This window comes from Hemiscyllium ocellatum, chromosome 20 (assembly GCF_020745735.1).
Source record: "Hemiscyllium ocellatum isolate sHemOce1 chromosome 20, sHemOce1.pat.X.cur, whole genome shotgun sequence".
Lineage (NCBI taxonomy): Eukaryota > Metazoa > Chordata > Chondrichthyes > Orectolobiformes > Hemiscylliidae > Hemiscyllium > Hemiscyllium ocellatum.
The window spans coordinates 48528331-48542586 of NC_083420.1; the positions used below are offsets into that span (position 1 = coordinate 48528331).

At 38.6% G+C, this 14256-nt stretch overlaps 1 protein-coding gene across 1 annotated transcript in view; it reads right to left on the bottom strand.

Moving 5' to 3' along the window:
- radil (Ras association and DIL domains) overlaps positions 1-14256 on the bottom strand; it is a 104864-nt gene that overhangs the window by 24899 nt on the left and 65709 nt on the right. The window contains exons 6-7 of the mRNA XM_060840336.1: positions 7572-7684; positions 4333-4570 (exon numbers count right to left, since the gene is read on the bottom strand). Of these exons, the coding sequence (XP_060696319.1) occupies positions 4333-4570; positions 7572-7684 (351 nt within the window). The remainder of the gene's footprint in view (positions 1-4332; positions 4571-7571; positions 7685-14256) is intronic.

The following is a 14256-nucleotide window of genomic DNA, read 5'->3' on the forward strand; positions in this document are numbered from 1 at the left end:
ATGTTTCATATGACTTCCTTACTTAGGACTCCATTCCTCTAAAAATAAAGCTAAGGAACATATAACATGTTTTTTTAAATGAATTGTCAACTTGCCTTGCCATTTCAAAGATTTGCATTCCTACATCCCAGGTGTGTCTGTTTCCAAAATCACTACTAAGTAGTTCACATTGCCTCTCCTCATTTCTTCTTATCAAAATATATCACTTCAAGCTTCACGAAAATGTAATCTTCCACGTATCTTCTGATTTCATAGAATGTCTGTCCTCCTGATGTTGGTAATTATGTTCATTGTTTATTACATTTCCAAGTTCTGCTAATTTTTAAATTATGCTTATGTGCCAAAGAGAGCAATGATCCTAATACCAACCTGTGTGGAACATTTGTTTATCTCCATCCAGTCCGTTTACCACCAATTTTGTCCCTTATTCAATTCTGTATTTAGGCTGCAAAGGTGCCTTTAATTTTTATAGTTCTTAATTTTGTTAAGTCTATTTTGTGGTCAATTGCAAACAATATTGAAAGTGCATATAAGCGCCACTACCCTCATTAACTCTCATATTTTACTACAGCAGTCAAACAAACACAATTTTCCTTTAGCAAGTCAATTCAGACTTTTATTTATTTGCTCACATTTTTCCCATTAGCCATTAATTTTGGCCTGGATCATCATCACCACCAATCTTTAACTGCCATTTAGTTTCTGGATTTACCTCTTTCCCCATTTTTGAAGAAGATTGTAATATCTACAACCCTACAGTCCTCTGGAACCAAGTCAATCTCCAAAGAGGGTTTGAAGATTGTGGCCAAAACATTCACAATTTTGGCAATTTGATCCTGTCAAAAATCATCCTTTCCCATCCAGGTGACTTTATTACTTTGAGGACTTTTAATCTTTAAAAATCTTCACTTTTTAAAAAAATCCTCTAGGAAATCCTTACTAAAAGTAATCACTGCATTTTGCAAAACCAAAGTTTCAACTCCACATTGAACTGAATCCAAGAAATCCAATTCTCTTTGCAGTTTTAAGTTGCATTTAATCTGAACCTGTTGAGAGTTACGCAGAAGAGTAATATACTACTCCCAATGGAACAGTAAACGTTTGTGGTCATTCACTATAATTAGAAAACGTATGAGAAAGAAAACAGTCAAAACATTAACATTCATCATTGAAAAATAAGAAAATAAAAGTATTCTGAATTATAATTCAGAGCAGTCTTTCAAGCCATGCTAAGTTTGGTTTAACTCTCTTACTCCACACTTCTTTCAAATGCTGTCCCTACAGGACAGCTGACAATTGGATTGCAAAAACACTGACTTAAATATGGTAAGTCAGGTTATGGAATGGGACCATAGATAGATCCCTGAGGGGTAATTCTCCCAGTACCTATTTGTTCTGAGAAACTGTGATCACCGACAGCACATCGTATTCATACTGCCCAGAATTTTCCATCCATTGATTCTACAGAAGTTGGTCTGGATTTGATATGAAATGACAATTTGGGTGTGGGACTGACACTTTCATTACTTAATAACTGGAAAAATGGCAAAAGCATAGAGGGTAGTGCTCCCTTGCTCCACCTACTTGCTAGTTGCTCATACGTTGAGATTTAAACCGTAGCTTTATACATGAGAAATTGTTTCTCACAAACTTGTTTGAGTTCTTTGAAGAGGTAACAAAGAAGATCGATGAAGGCAGAGAGGCAGACATTGTTGCATGTCTCTCTGAAGTCCATATAGACAATGTTCTGCATGGTAGATTGGCTAGCAAAGGTTAGATTACATGGATTCCAGGAGGAGAGCTGGTCAATTGAATACAAAATTGGCTTGAAGGTCTGAAACAGAGGGTGGTGATGGAGGGTTGTTATTCTGACTGGAAGCTTGTGGCCAGTAGTGTGCTGCAAGGATCAATGCTGAGTCCACGGCTTTTCATCATTTGAATGTAGGAGGTATGGTTAGTAAGTTTGCAGATGACACCAAAACAGATGGTGCAGTGGACAGTGAAGAAGGTTATCTCAGAGTACAATGGGACTATGGTTAGTTGGGACAGTGGGCCAAAAAAATGCAGTTTAATTTAGATAAATGTGAGATGCAGCATTTTGGTAAGACAAACCAAGGCAGGACTTACATAGTTGATGGTAAGGCCTTGGGGAGTGTTGCCAAACAAAGAGCCCTAGGGGTGTAGATGCAAAGTTCTTTGACATTGGAGTTGCAGGTAGACAAGGTGGTGAAGAGAGCATTTGGCACACTTGCCTTCAGTGGTCAGTGCATTCGGTATAGGAGCAGGGACATCAGTTGCAGCTGTACAGGACACTGGTCATGCCATTTTTAGCATTCAATTCTAGCTGCCCTTCTATAGGAAAGATGTCCTTTAAACTTGAAAGGGTTCAGAAAAGATTCACAAGGATGTTGCTGGTTTTGGACGGTTGAACTATAGGGAGAAGCTAAATAGGCTGCAGCGTCAGAGGCTTGAGGTATGACACTATAAAGGTTTATAGATTCATGAATGGCATGGATAGGGTAAATCGCCAAGATCTTTTGCCCAGGATAGGGGAGTCCATAACTAGAGGGCATAGATTTAAGGTGAGAGGGAAAAAATTTAAAAGGGATCAGTGGGACAACCGTTTCACTTAGAGGGTAGTGCATGTATGGAACAAGCTGCCAGAGGAGGTCGTGGAGGCAGATACAATTACAAAATTTAAAAGGCATCAGGATGGATCATGAAAAGGAAGGGGTTCAAGGGACATGGGCCAAATGCTAGCAAATGGGACTAGATCAGATTTGGGTATCTGGTTGGCACAGGCAGGTTTCTGTGCTGTCTAACTCTGTGATTCAAAGGAATTCTGAATTCAAGTCCTAAGCTACCTGAGTTGACCTAAATGATTATCATATAGGATTCAAAGACCTTCCAAATGTTGAATTCAACACCAAACTAACTCCATGAACAATTCATGTTTCATTGAAAATGGTTTAAATTTTGGTGTTTCTTTTTTAACAATGCAATTGCAATGTTGTGATCAGTTGTTGTCTTGCTTGTTTGTAATCATTTATATTGTTCATTTTGTGCTGTTATTTACAAGCAGATTTTCCATTACCTTAACACATTCTGTAATTAAACAATTTAATGGAAACTAATGAGTTTAATGGCTTATATGGCTATATTTTTAGTTATATATTCAAAGTGTCTTCAGAAACATTGACAGGCACTACACAATGTCTCCAAATCTTTTCGGCACAATTCAGTTGTTGAACAAATTTGTTAGATTCTGTTTTAGAGAGATAATACAAACAAAGTTGTTGAAGATAGACTGCTGTGGTGAGAATATTGGATTTTGTGATTTTGACTTTTTTTTTCCCCATTTACTGCACTTTCAGTCTGCAATACCAATTAGAAATGATGCCTACTGAGGGTATCAGCCTCAATACTGTTATAAAGTTCTGTTCTGTTGTTTTTGTAAAATTCACACATGGACACTTTCCATTTGAAAAGTAAACAGCAATAATCCTCTTGATGTTTCCCCACAGATTCTCTCTCTCATGAAAGTGAACATCAGTCTTTTATGAACTATTTACGTTTTTTGTGAGCTACTAGAAGCTATACTTCATGATACATCTATTGCTACAGAAAAACACAAACAAGACAGATTGTGAATGTTGCATCTAGAATGAGATACTTTCCACATTCAGATAGTACAGCTAGAATTACACTGCTTTATTAACTCCAGCAGGTAGCACCTTTAGATAAATTTGCAGATAACAGCATTATTAAAGACTGCCTGCCACATTAGCTCTCGATGGACAGGTTGGATCGAAGGTTCTGTTTCCACGCTGTACATTTCTATGACTCTAAATAGTCCTGCCCCTCGCAAATAATTCAGCAAAATTACTATCAGGAAAGATTAGGCAAGTTGGATTCTAAAAGATTTCTAAATCTATTTGAATTATGACTGAATAAAAGGGGTTTGATATGCTAGACATTGAATTGACATACTATTTGAAGGGTGACAAAAAATAAGGGCTATAATGAGATAGTCGCTTATAAATCACTGATAAGAATTCCAGAGAAACTTCGTAATTGAAGTGGTGAGACTCTGGAAGTTCCTGCCACATACTATATTGGAAGTGAATAGCATAGACGTATTTAAGGAGGAGATAGAACATTACATGTGGAGAAAAAAAAAACAGAAGGATAGTTTACTCTTATTAGATACAGAGGGGTTGAAGAAGAATCATTTGGATCATAAACAGCAAAATAAAACAGTAATTGTGCAAAATAGCCTGTTTCTGTGCTGTGAAATCCTATGTAAGTTTCTCTATACATTTCTAAAGTTACCTCTATCCATGAGCTGATTGAAGAGAGAGGCGTTAGAGAAGAAAAAAAGGTAAGCAAACATCTGTGCTGCAATTTCAGGGTGCACCTCATACTGGAGGAGAAGATCCAGTGTCGTCTGGTATATTTGTATGATGTTGCAAATTGGTTCTGGGAGAGTCGCAGAATCCCTGCAGGAATGTCCACTTTCAATCTGGAAGGGATTACAATCCAAGAAGGCAGGAAGAGCAACATAGAGAGACTGCAAAACAAATAATAATGACAACTTCAAAATTTGAAATCCATGCCTGTTGACCTTTAAAATAAGGAAAAGTAATATTCAAGAGTTATAATATTGTCCATTGTGTAGTTAACAGCAGTAAAGAGCACCCTTGTATCTGTTCTGGCTAGGCTACTGTCACAAATAGAGCATGCTACCATTCACAATCTGTACCTCACTTTGACTGTATTCCACAATCATTTCTTCTAGCATGTCATTTTCAAACATGTCCTGTAAAAGAAGTTTTTTACAATCATGGTTTGGGGCTTTTAAGCATTTACTGAGTATGTCTTCGGCTATTCAGGTGACAGAAGGAATCAAAACGGTATCCAATCCTTCCATAGCAATGGACTTTTTGGTGAAACTTCTGCTTCCCAAGGTGATGCCTGGTGGACTTGGTCTTGCTAGTGAAAAGCATTGCAGCTTGTTGTGGCCTGGCTAGTTCACCTAATTTAATAAGAAGTACGAACACTTTGTTTCTGTTGTACAGTTACCCCTTAAGGTACTGAGTCACTGGGTTGTTTTTATGTGATACATTATTTTTTAAATCTGGAAAAAAATGTAGTTGTCAGTTAAATATTTATGACTGACTAAATTGATTGATTACTTAGTATGCCAATAGATTTGCAATAGACATGAGCCATCGACAGAAGAAAAATAATCAGAGTCTGGAAAAACAAAAAGGATATGAATATAAACTTATATAAACTTGTAAATGACAGAATCATTTGGGTTAAAACAAAGCCCTGAACAACTCATTTCTTGCTAAACTTATTTACAGAATGTGATCTACGTGCCCTAAGTAAACCTTTTCTTTTCCGACTTATAGCTATATATTGAGCTAAATAAATATGTACCTCATTATGTGCCTATTCAGGATAAAGGAGTGTATTTATTTAGAGTCATTTTATACATTTAAACTTCTAGGTTTGAAAGTAACATGTTACTAACAGTTGCATCATGTAATAAGAACAGATGCAAAGATTTGAAGCAATAATTGAGATGGGGGATTTTCATTTTCATAGCAGTTTCTGTCCTAACCTCAGTGATCAACTGTAAATACACAGTCACTTAGGAGGCCAATGTGCTTTGCCGTCTAAACCAAGCATATTACATTGACCAAGAGATGTTTAGTAAAAGGCTACTGTTAAAAACTAATGCAGTGGCAATGGCAGTCTTTCAAACTAATTTTTCTTTGAAATCTTTAAAATAATATACCCAGTAGATTTGTGACATTTGAGATGGATTTTCTTCATTTTTTTTTATTTGTTTGCCTCTTTAGTTTTCTGATGAGCTAAATATATTTTCTTCTGTGTTCACTGGCTGGTACCATAACACAGACATTGCCCTGAGTACTGAGTGCATAAGAGTACAGCAGCAGTACAGGTTACACAATTTTGTCACTTAGAATATGAATCTAAAATAATTATGGACAGAAGAAAATTAATCCCACTGCTATTTCTCTGAGATTTCAGTTGCTACCCCAGAAAATATACGTAACTTCACACTGATATGAGAATTAGAGTTTCAATTGTACTTTGCTAATTTTCTGATGTTAATTCTTTCTATTGGTACGTATTGCATATCAACTAGAAATACAGGCAAATGAGTCATAGCCTTTGGGTTCTATCATGTTAGTTGTGCCCATGCTTAGGATAAAGCCATCTCCGTTTTCCTCTGATGAGAGAAGAGCTCTTAAACTTCTGTAAATCAACTTACTTTGATTTTCCTACTAAAAATTCAATCAAAATGCTGAAATACTGCACGGGCAAGACACTGATGTGGTGTCGTAATGTAACACATTGCAAATTATGTTTGCTGAAAAGAATGCTGTTCCCCACATTCCCATCTTTACGCTCAAGTAGGTTGGCAGTGAATGGTTGAAAATGGGTTGGCTGTGCTGGGAGTAACCCATACAAAACAGGACCTAGAGGTCTGGGGGTAGGTGATGTTCCGCCACCTTACTTTGAGCCTCAGTGGAGTACTGCAGTAGGCCTCAATGTGACATATTGACAATGAGTCCCCTTTGGTCTGTAGGGAAATAGAGGAGAGGCCAGGCACAGTAACGCCAGCTGCTGCAGCAAAAAGGGACAAGAAGGTGATTGAATTCCTTTTCCTGGAGGATAGAGGCCATCTCTCCTCCATCAGGTCTTCCTGTCCAAGAACCAGCATGTACTTTCTCACTGAGGCATCCTAATAATGTACTGTCTTTGACAATTGTATGTCATTAACTTACAGGCATCTGAATCAGCATTTCCAAACAAGTTCAAATTGTGGTAATGAGCAATTATGAGCAAAATTCCATTCTAAAACGTGCTTTCAAATAGACATTTCTAATATCGTACAAATCTCACTGCACATCTTTTTTCACCCAAGTAATAGTCAAGTTAATTTTCTGTAAATAATGTACTAGAATTTATGAGAAGCATTATGAGCAGATGAACCAAAAACATGAACAGAAAATGCTTGAGAAACTAAGCAAGTCTTAATGTTTTGAGTCTAATGACTCTTTTGGATTCCTGCTGAGTTGCTTCAGCATTTTGTTTTTAATTCTGATCTCCAGCATCAGGAATATTTTGCTTTTTTATAAAACAGATGAACCATTCATTTTAGAGCAAGTGTCAACCTACTGAAAATGCAAAATAATAAAGTAACCAAAAAGAACTGGCTGAACATTTGCCTAATATTGCTAATTTCTAAACTATGAGTTCCAGATCATTCATTCTAAAGTCATAAAATTATTATGTATTGGAGTACTAGTATTTTGTTAAGGCAACTTTTTATTTGTAGACATTTACCAGAGTGTTGTGCCATAGATTTCCTTGCTGATTACAACAGTTTTTTTTTATCTGATTAGTTCAAAAATAATTTAGTCTCAAAGTATTGATCTGCATTTTAAAAGATTTAATTGTATTTTGATAGGATTACATTCTATATAATCTACTTATCTTTCGACAATGGCTTAAGTATAATCCGAACAAACCTTAGTGATGTAATATACACATTGCTGGAATGTATGCATGATCACTTCTTCCAAAATAGTCATGACCTCTTCATTGACTGAAATTGTGGATGAAAGTAATGATTCTTTGGAACCTAATACAAGAAAGAGAATTTTAGTTAAGACTCGTTAGAAATGTTAAACTTTATCTTCCCATTCTTATTTCTAAAAGTTAAAATATGCTTTCCTCTGCTCATGTGAAATTATAAGTATCAGAGCCATTTTAAGGAAGTGGAATGTTCACCCTTCTGAAAACCTGAGCTATTTGTAATTTTGTCAGCTGCCAAAAGAATTACCAGTTTAGGTACAAGTTTCTGGGTAGTAATTTTCCTATTCGCCCTTAACAATTTTATTTTTATTAATTTTAAAATCTGGACTTTTTATTTCGATTCTCTATGAAAAAGTATGATTCCATCCTCTCCAAATTTCTAAAATATACTGGGAGTCCTTCTCCTTGGCTATTAAGAAATAGAAACAGGAGTAGGCAATCAGCCCCTTGAACCTGCTCCACATTCAATAGGATCGTGGTTGATCGGACATTCCTCACATCCACTTTCCTGCCTTTTCTCCATAACCCTTGATTCCCTTACAGATCAAGAATCTATCTACCTCAGCTTAAACATAAACAATGACTCTGCCCCACAGCTCCCCATGGCAATGGGTTCCAAAGACTCTCAACCATCAGAGAAGAAATTCCTCCTCATATTCATCTCAAATTGACATCCTTTTATTCTGAGACTACGCCCTCCAGTCCTAAATTTTCCCATGAAGGGAAACATCCTCCCAACATTTATTCTGTCAAGACCCTTAAGAATACTGTGTGTTTCAATGAGATCACCTCTGAACTCCAGGAGGAGAATCCCAACCTATTTAGCCTTTGCTCATAAAACAATATCTCCATACCAAGGATCATCTGAGTAAACGTTCTCTGAACTGTCCCCAATAAAGTAATATCTTTCCTGAAATAAGGAGACAAAAACTGCTCACAGTTGGTGGTCTTGTATATTTTTAGTAAGATTTACCTAATCTTACACTCCAAACCTCTTGAATTGAGGCCAATATTTCATTAACTTTCCTGATTACATGCTGCGTGGTGTGCATGCTTTGTGTGTTGTGTGCACAAGTATCCCAAAGTCCCTTTCAATTGCAGTTTTCTGCTATTTTTCTCCATTTAAATGATATTCTGTTGTTTTGCTCTCCCTTACAAAATGAATAACTTCACATTTTCCCACATGCTCTACTTGTGAACTTTTTGCCCACTTGTCTATCGCTATCTCTCTGTAAATTGTTGATACCTTTGTACCTATTTTTTGTGTCATCTGCAAATTTGGCTACAGTACATTCACTTCCTTCCTCAAAGTCAGTGTAGCTAGTCCTTTGGGTTGTCTTTCCCTTAGGCATCTGTTGATGAAATTGTGCGGGTATCCGTTTTTGGTGAATACCTTGTATAGGTGTTCTTCTTCCTCTTTTTGCAGTTCTGGTGTACTGTAGTGTGTTGTGACCCTTTTTTCAGAATTCAGCACGAAGGTATTTAGAAAAGCCACACACACAGACCAAGTCCTGAACTATGAAAGCAACCACCCCAACACACACAAACTAAGTTGCATCAGGACACTACAAAAGGGCCACAACACACTGCAGTACACCAGAACTGCAAAAAAAGGAAGTTGAACACCTATACAAGGTATTCACCAAAAACGGATACCCACGCAATTTCATCAACAGATGCCTAAGGGAAAGACAACGGAACAAGGACATGCCGCAACCCAAAGTACTAGCCACACTACCATACATCAGGAGCATTTTCGAACTGACAGCCAGACTGCTGCGACCACTAGGACTCATAACAGCACACAAACCAACAGCCACTCTCAAACAACAACTCACCAGGACAAAGGGCCCGATACCCAGCATGAGCAAAACCAACGTAGTGTACAAAATCCCATGCAAGGACTGCACAAAACGGGAAGACAGCTAACAACCCGCATCCACGAACACCAACTAGCCACGAAACGACACGATCAGCTATCCTTAGTAGCCATACACACAGACGACAAACAACATGAATTCAACTGGGACAACACTACTATTATAGTGCAAGCCAAACAGAGAACAGCCAGGGAATTCCTAGAGGCATGGCACTCATCCACTGATTCTATCAACAAACACATCGACCTGGACCCACTTTACCGGCCACTGCAGCGGACAGCAACTGACAACTGGAAGCGGCAGAGACAAGCCACTATAAATGCCGAAGGAAACATGATAGAAGTGCTTCACAGGAGGCTCCCAAGCACTGAGGATGTCACCCAGAAAGGAGACGAAACGTTTGCAACAAAAACTCCCAGCTCGGCGAACAGAACCACAACAACGAGCACCTGAGCTACAAATCTTCTCCCAAACTTTGAACTCTTCATTTGGTTCCCATCCCCCTCTCACATTAGCTTAAACTCTCTCCAAAAGCATTAGCAAAGCATCCCCAAGGACACTGGTTCCAGTTCTGCCCAGGTGTAGACCATCCAATTTGTAATAGTCCCATCACCCCCACAACGAGCCACAATGTCCCAAAAATCTGAACCACTCCTTCCTGCACCATCTCTCAAGACACTCATTCATCCGGCCTATTCTTTCATTTTTATTCTGACTAGCGCAAGGCACTGGTAGCAATCCTGAGATCACCACCTCTGAGGTCCTACTTTAACTTCTCTCCTAACTCCCTAAATTCTGCTTGAAGGACCTCATCCCATCTTCTACCTATATCATTGGTGCCTATATGCACCACAATAGCTGGCTGTTCACCCTTGCCCTTCCGAACATCCAGCAGCCAATCTGAGACATCCCTAACCCATGCACCTGGGAGGCAACATACCATTCGGGAGTCTTGTTTTCGACCACAGAACCGCCCATCTACTCCTCTTACAATTGAATCCCCTATGATTATAGCTCTTCCACTCTCTCCCCACCTTCTGTATAGTACAGCCAGCGATGGTGCCATGAACCCAGCCTCTACTGCCTTCCCCTGGTGAGCCATCTCCCCCAGCAGTATCCAAAATGGTATACCTGTTTTAGGGGATGACTGCAGGGGACATGTACACTGCCTTCCTGCTCTTTCCCTCCCTTTTGGTCACCCCTTCCCTTTCTCCATTAGCAATCCATTCTGCGGTGTGACCAATTTGCTAAAGGTGCTATCCACGATCTCCTCAGCATCACGGATGCTCCAAAGTGAGTCCATCCACAGCTCCAGAGCCATCATGAGGTCTAACAAGAGCTGCAGCTGGACACACTTCTTGCACATGAAGGAGTCAGGGACATCAGCCGTCCCTGAGCTCCCACATTGAGAAAGAAGACGTTACACAGGTCTGAGATCTCCTGCCATTTTTACTCTTAAGCTTAACTTAGTCCAACTATAATATCAAATAATAGATAAATGAAATATCTTCTTTCAAAACTAATTACACTACTTACCAGCACATGATAAAAAAAAGACAGCGAAAACCCTTATCTTGTCAACACATCACAGTCGTTTTTTGGTTAGAGGTGGGCAGTGGGTAGGAGACACTACATGTGTAGTGTCTTGGGTTTAGCCACTGCCCAAATATAACAGTTCATTCACTTTCACAGAGCGCAATTCGACCGCTCTTCGCTCTCACCGCTCCTGCTTCAAAATGGAGGCTGCTGATTCCACAAGGTAAATATTTAAATTGGAAATCTATCTTCCCAGCATCCCCCTGGTCCTCCCTCTCACTGCTCCCACTGCTGCTGCAAAATGGAGTCTGTCTAATACTACTTCTTTAGTGATAGTGATCATGCTTAATTTCTCCCACATTCTTTTGTATTAATGGAATATTTAAAATATCTTCCAATGTAAAGACTATTGCAAAATATCTGTTTAACTCTTTTGCCAATTCTTTGTGCCCCAAAACTGTCTCCCCAGATTAATTTTCTAAAGGACCTATTCCCAAGTTTATATCGATAATTTTTATATTCCTCACTAGTTTGCCCTTGTATTCTGTTTTCTTTGTCCTAATTAGCTTTTATTAGTCCCTTGCTGGATTCTGAACTTATCCTTGTCTTAGGGGTTATTAACTTTGCCTTATTTGCTTTTTCTTTCAATTTAATACTTCCCTTAACTTCCTGAGTTAGCCATGGTTGGTTTATCCCTCACTCAGAATCTTTCTTCCTTACTGGGATGTCATTTTTGTTGATAAAGCGTGGCATTGGAAAAAGCACAGCAGGTCAGGCAGCGTCTGAGGAGCGAGAAAATTGATGTTTCAGGAATAGCTCTTCTTCAAGACTGAAGAAGGCTTATGTCCAAAACATCAATTTTCTTTCTCCTCAGACGCTGCCCAACTGGCTGTGTTTTTTCCAGCGCCACACTTTATTAACTCCAACTCTCCATCATCTGAAGTCTTCATTTTCTGCTGAGATATATTTTTGTTGAGTCATGAATTATTGCCTTAAGTGTCTGCTCTGCATGCCTATCATTCCTACTCATTTATGAACCCAGTTTACTTTAACTATCTCCACTTCATTGCAATTCCCTTTATTTAAATTAAATACAGTTGCTTCTGACCTAAGGTTCCCCCTCTTGAACTGAACATTAAATTCTACCATGTCATGATCACTATTTCCTAGAGGATCTTTTACTCAGAGATCATTTATTAAAACTGCTTTAATATCCATTACCAGATCAAAGATAGCCTGTTCTCTGATTGTCTCTATGACATATTGCTCTAGGAAATTATCCCTAATGTACTCTCTGAATTTGTTGATATAGCTACCCTTTCCTGTTTCATTAGCTCAATCAATAGAAAGATTAAACACTCGTATTATTCGTTGATTTGTAGCCTTGCCCAGAGTGGCTACACTCTACAGTACCCTTCAAATGCCTTCCTGTCCTTGCTCTGTTTTTTTTTATCTCCACCTAAATGGATCCTAACATCTTCCAAACCTAGATCATCACTCACAATTGTCATTTCATTTCTTATTAACAGTGCTCCTCTACCACCTTTTTCATTCCTCCTGTCTCGTCCAAAGGTCAAATATTCCCAACTTTGAACACCTTGTAACCAAGATTCCGTAATGGCTTTGTGATCATATAATTTACCATGATTTTGCCGTTAGCTTAACTACCTTATTCCAAATGCTTTGTGCATTATGTTACAAAGCCTTTAAGTTTGTTCAGTTATCAAAATTTCAAACATTTCTGCAGTTCCTTGATACAATGTGACATTCAAACATTCTGTACCTTTTATTTTTAGGCAATAATCAACCCCATCACAATCTTGCAATCTTACCTTCTTCTTTACCTTTGATTTTCTCATTTTCCACACGCTGAACCCATACCCCACTATTTAGATTTATGAACATAAATCTGCTTAAATGATTGGATTAGGTAACCTTTTCAGTCTTGATTCAATGTGCAGGATGCACTTTCGAATATTTGGGCTAAAAATTGGATAAGGACCAGAATTATATACCGATCACAGGGATTGCTAAACAAAATGCCCTGCGTCCAGGCAAAGTGATGCAGGGAACACACATTTTCTGCTGCCTGCTTATCTCTACTTACAACTGTGACTGGCAATCTAGTGATAAACAAGCAACTGACTGGCTTCATGCTATGTTAAAGACCCAGGTGCTTGCATTGACAACATGAGTTACAACAGGTCTGCAATTCTTAACAAGGTATTCAGCCTGCAACAGGTAGTGGAACGGTTTGTGATAGGATCTCTGAGAAGGAATTAGAGCATGGATAGAGCAGCAGATCAGTCAGAAGGCTCTTAGATTCTCCAAAGCGATGCTGGGGAGCTTAGGTCAGATGTCAAAATAGGAAAACAGGTCATGTTTCCAAAGAGGGTTGTAGATATTCCAAACACATTCTACTAAGAGAATGGGAATAGGTAGTTATGGAGTGGCGAGAACTAATAGTCAGGCACACAAAAATGCTTGCTGCATTGACAGGCTAACCACTGTCGTCATTGGCAAGGAGCACAGAAAGGTCCAGCTCCAACTTGGTGTCAATCTTTTACAGCATGGAAGAAACAAACAATTCATTGACAGCACTTTTGAACCATACCAACACGCAGTGAGAGTGGCCAATACGTCTGCTTCCAGTGTAGCATAGAAAGAAGCTGCCCAAAGTCTCAATTAGATTTACACTACATGCTGGAGTGCAGGTTCAGACTGCTGTATTCACTCCTCACAAATCAATCTCCTTTCATTGTCAAGATCAAATACAGACTAGAGCACCTACACCCATTTCATAGAACCGATCCCCGACTTTCCAGTTACTTGCCATTTCGATACACCATCTAACATTTCTGTCCTTGGCTTGCTATTGTGTTCCAACAAACCTAAATACAAAGCTGAAGGAACAATACCTCATTTTGCTTAAGCACTTTACAGTCCAAGGTCTCTATATTTAGTTCTACAATTTCAGAACATGATTTTTGTACTCTTTTTCTTACATCCATATGATAATATGCTTCCAATGCTCTCCATACCTGCCAATGTATAAGGACTTCCTGAAGGATCACCAACAATCTTCAACTGGTTTCTTTAAAATATACTTCCTTTTAGATCCTGGAATGTGAAGCTAATAGTAACACTTGCAATACTACCCTGACTGACAGGAGCCAAGTCAACACAATCAGAAATAAAAATG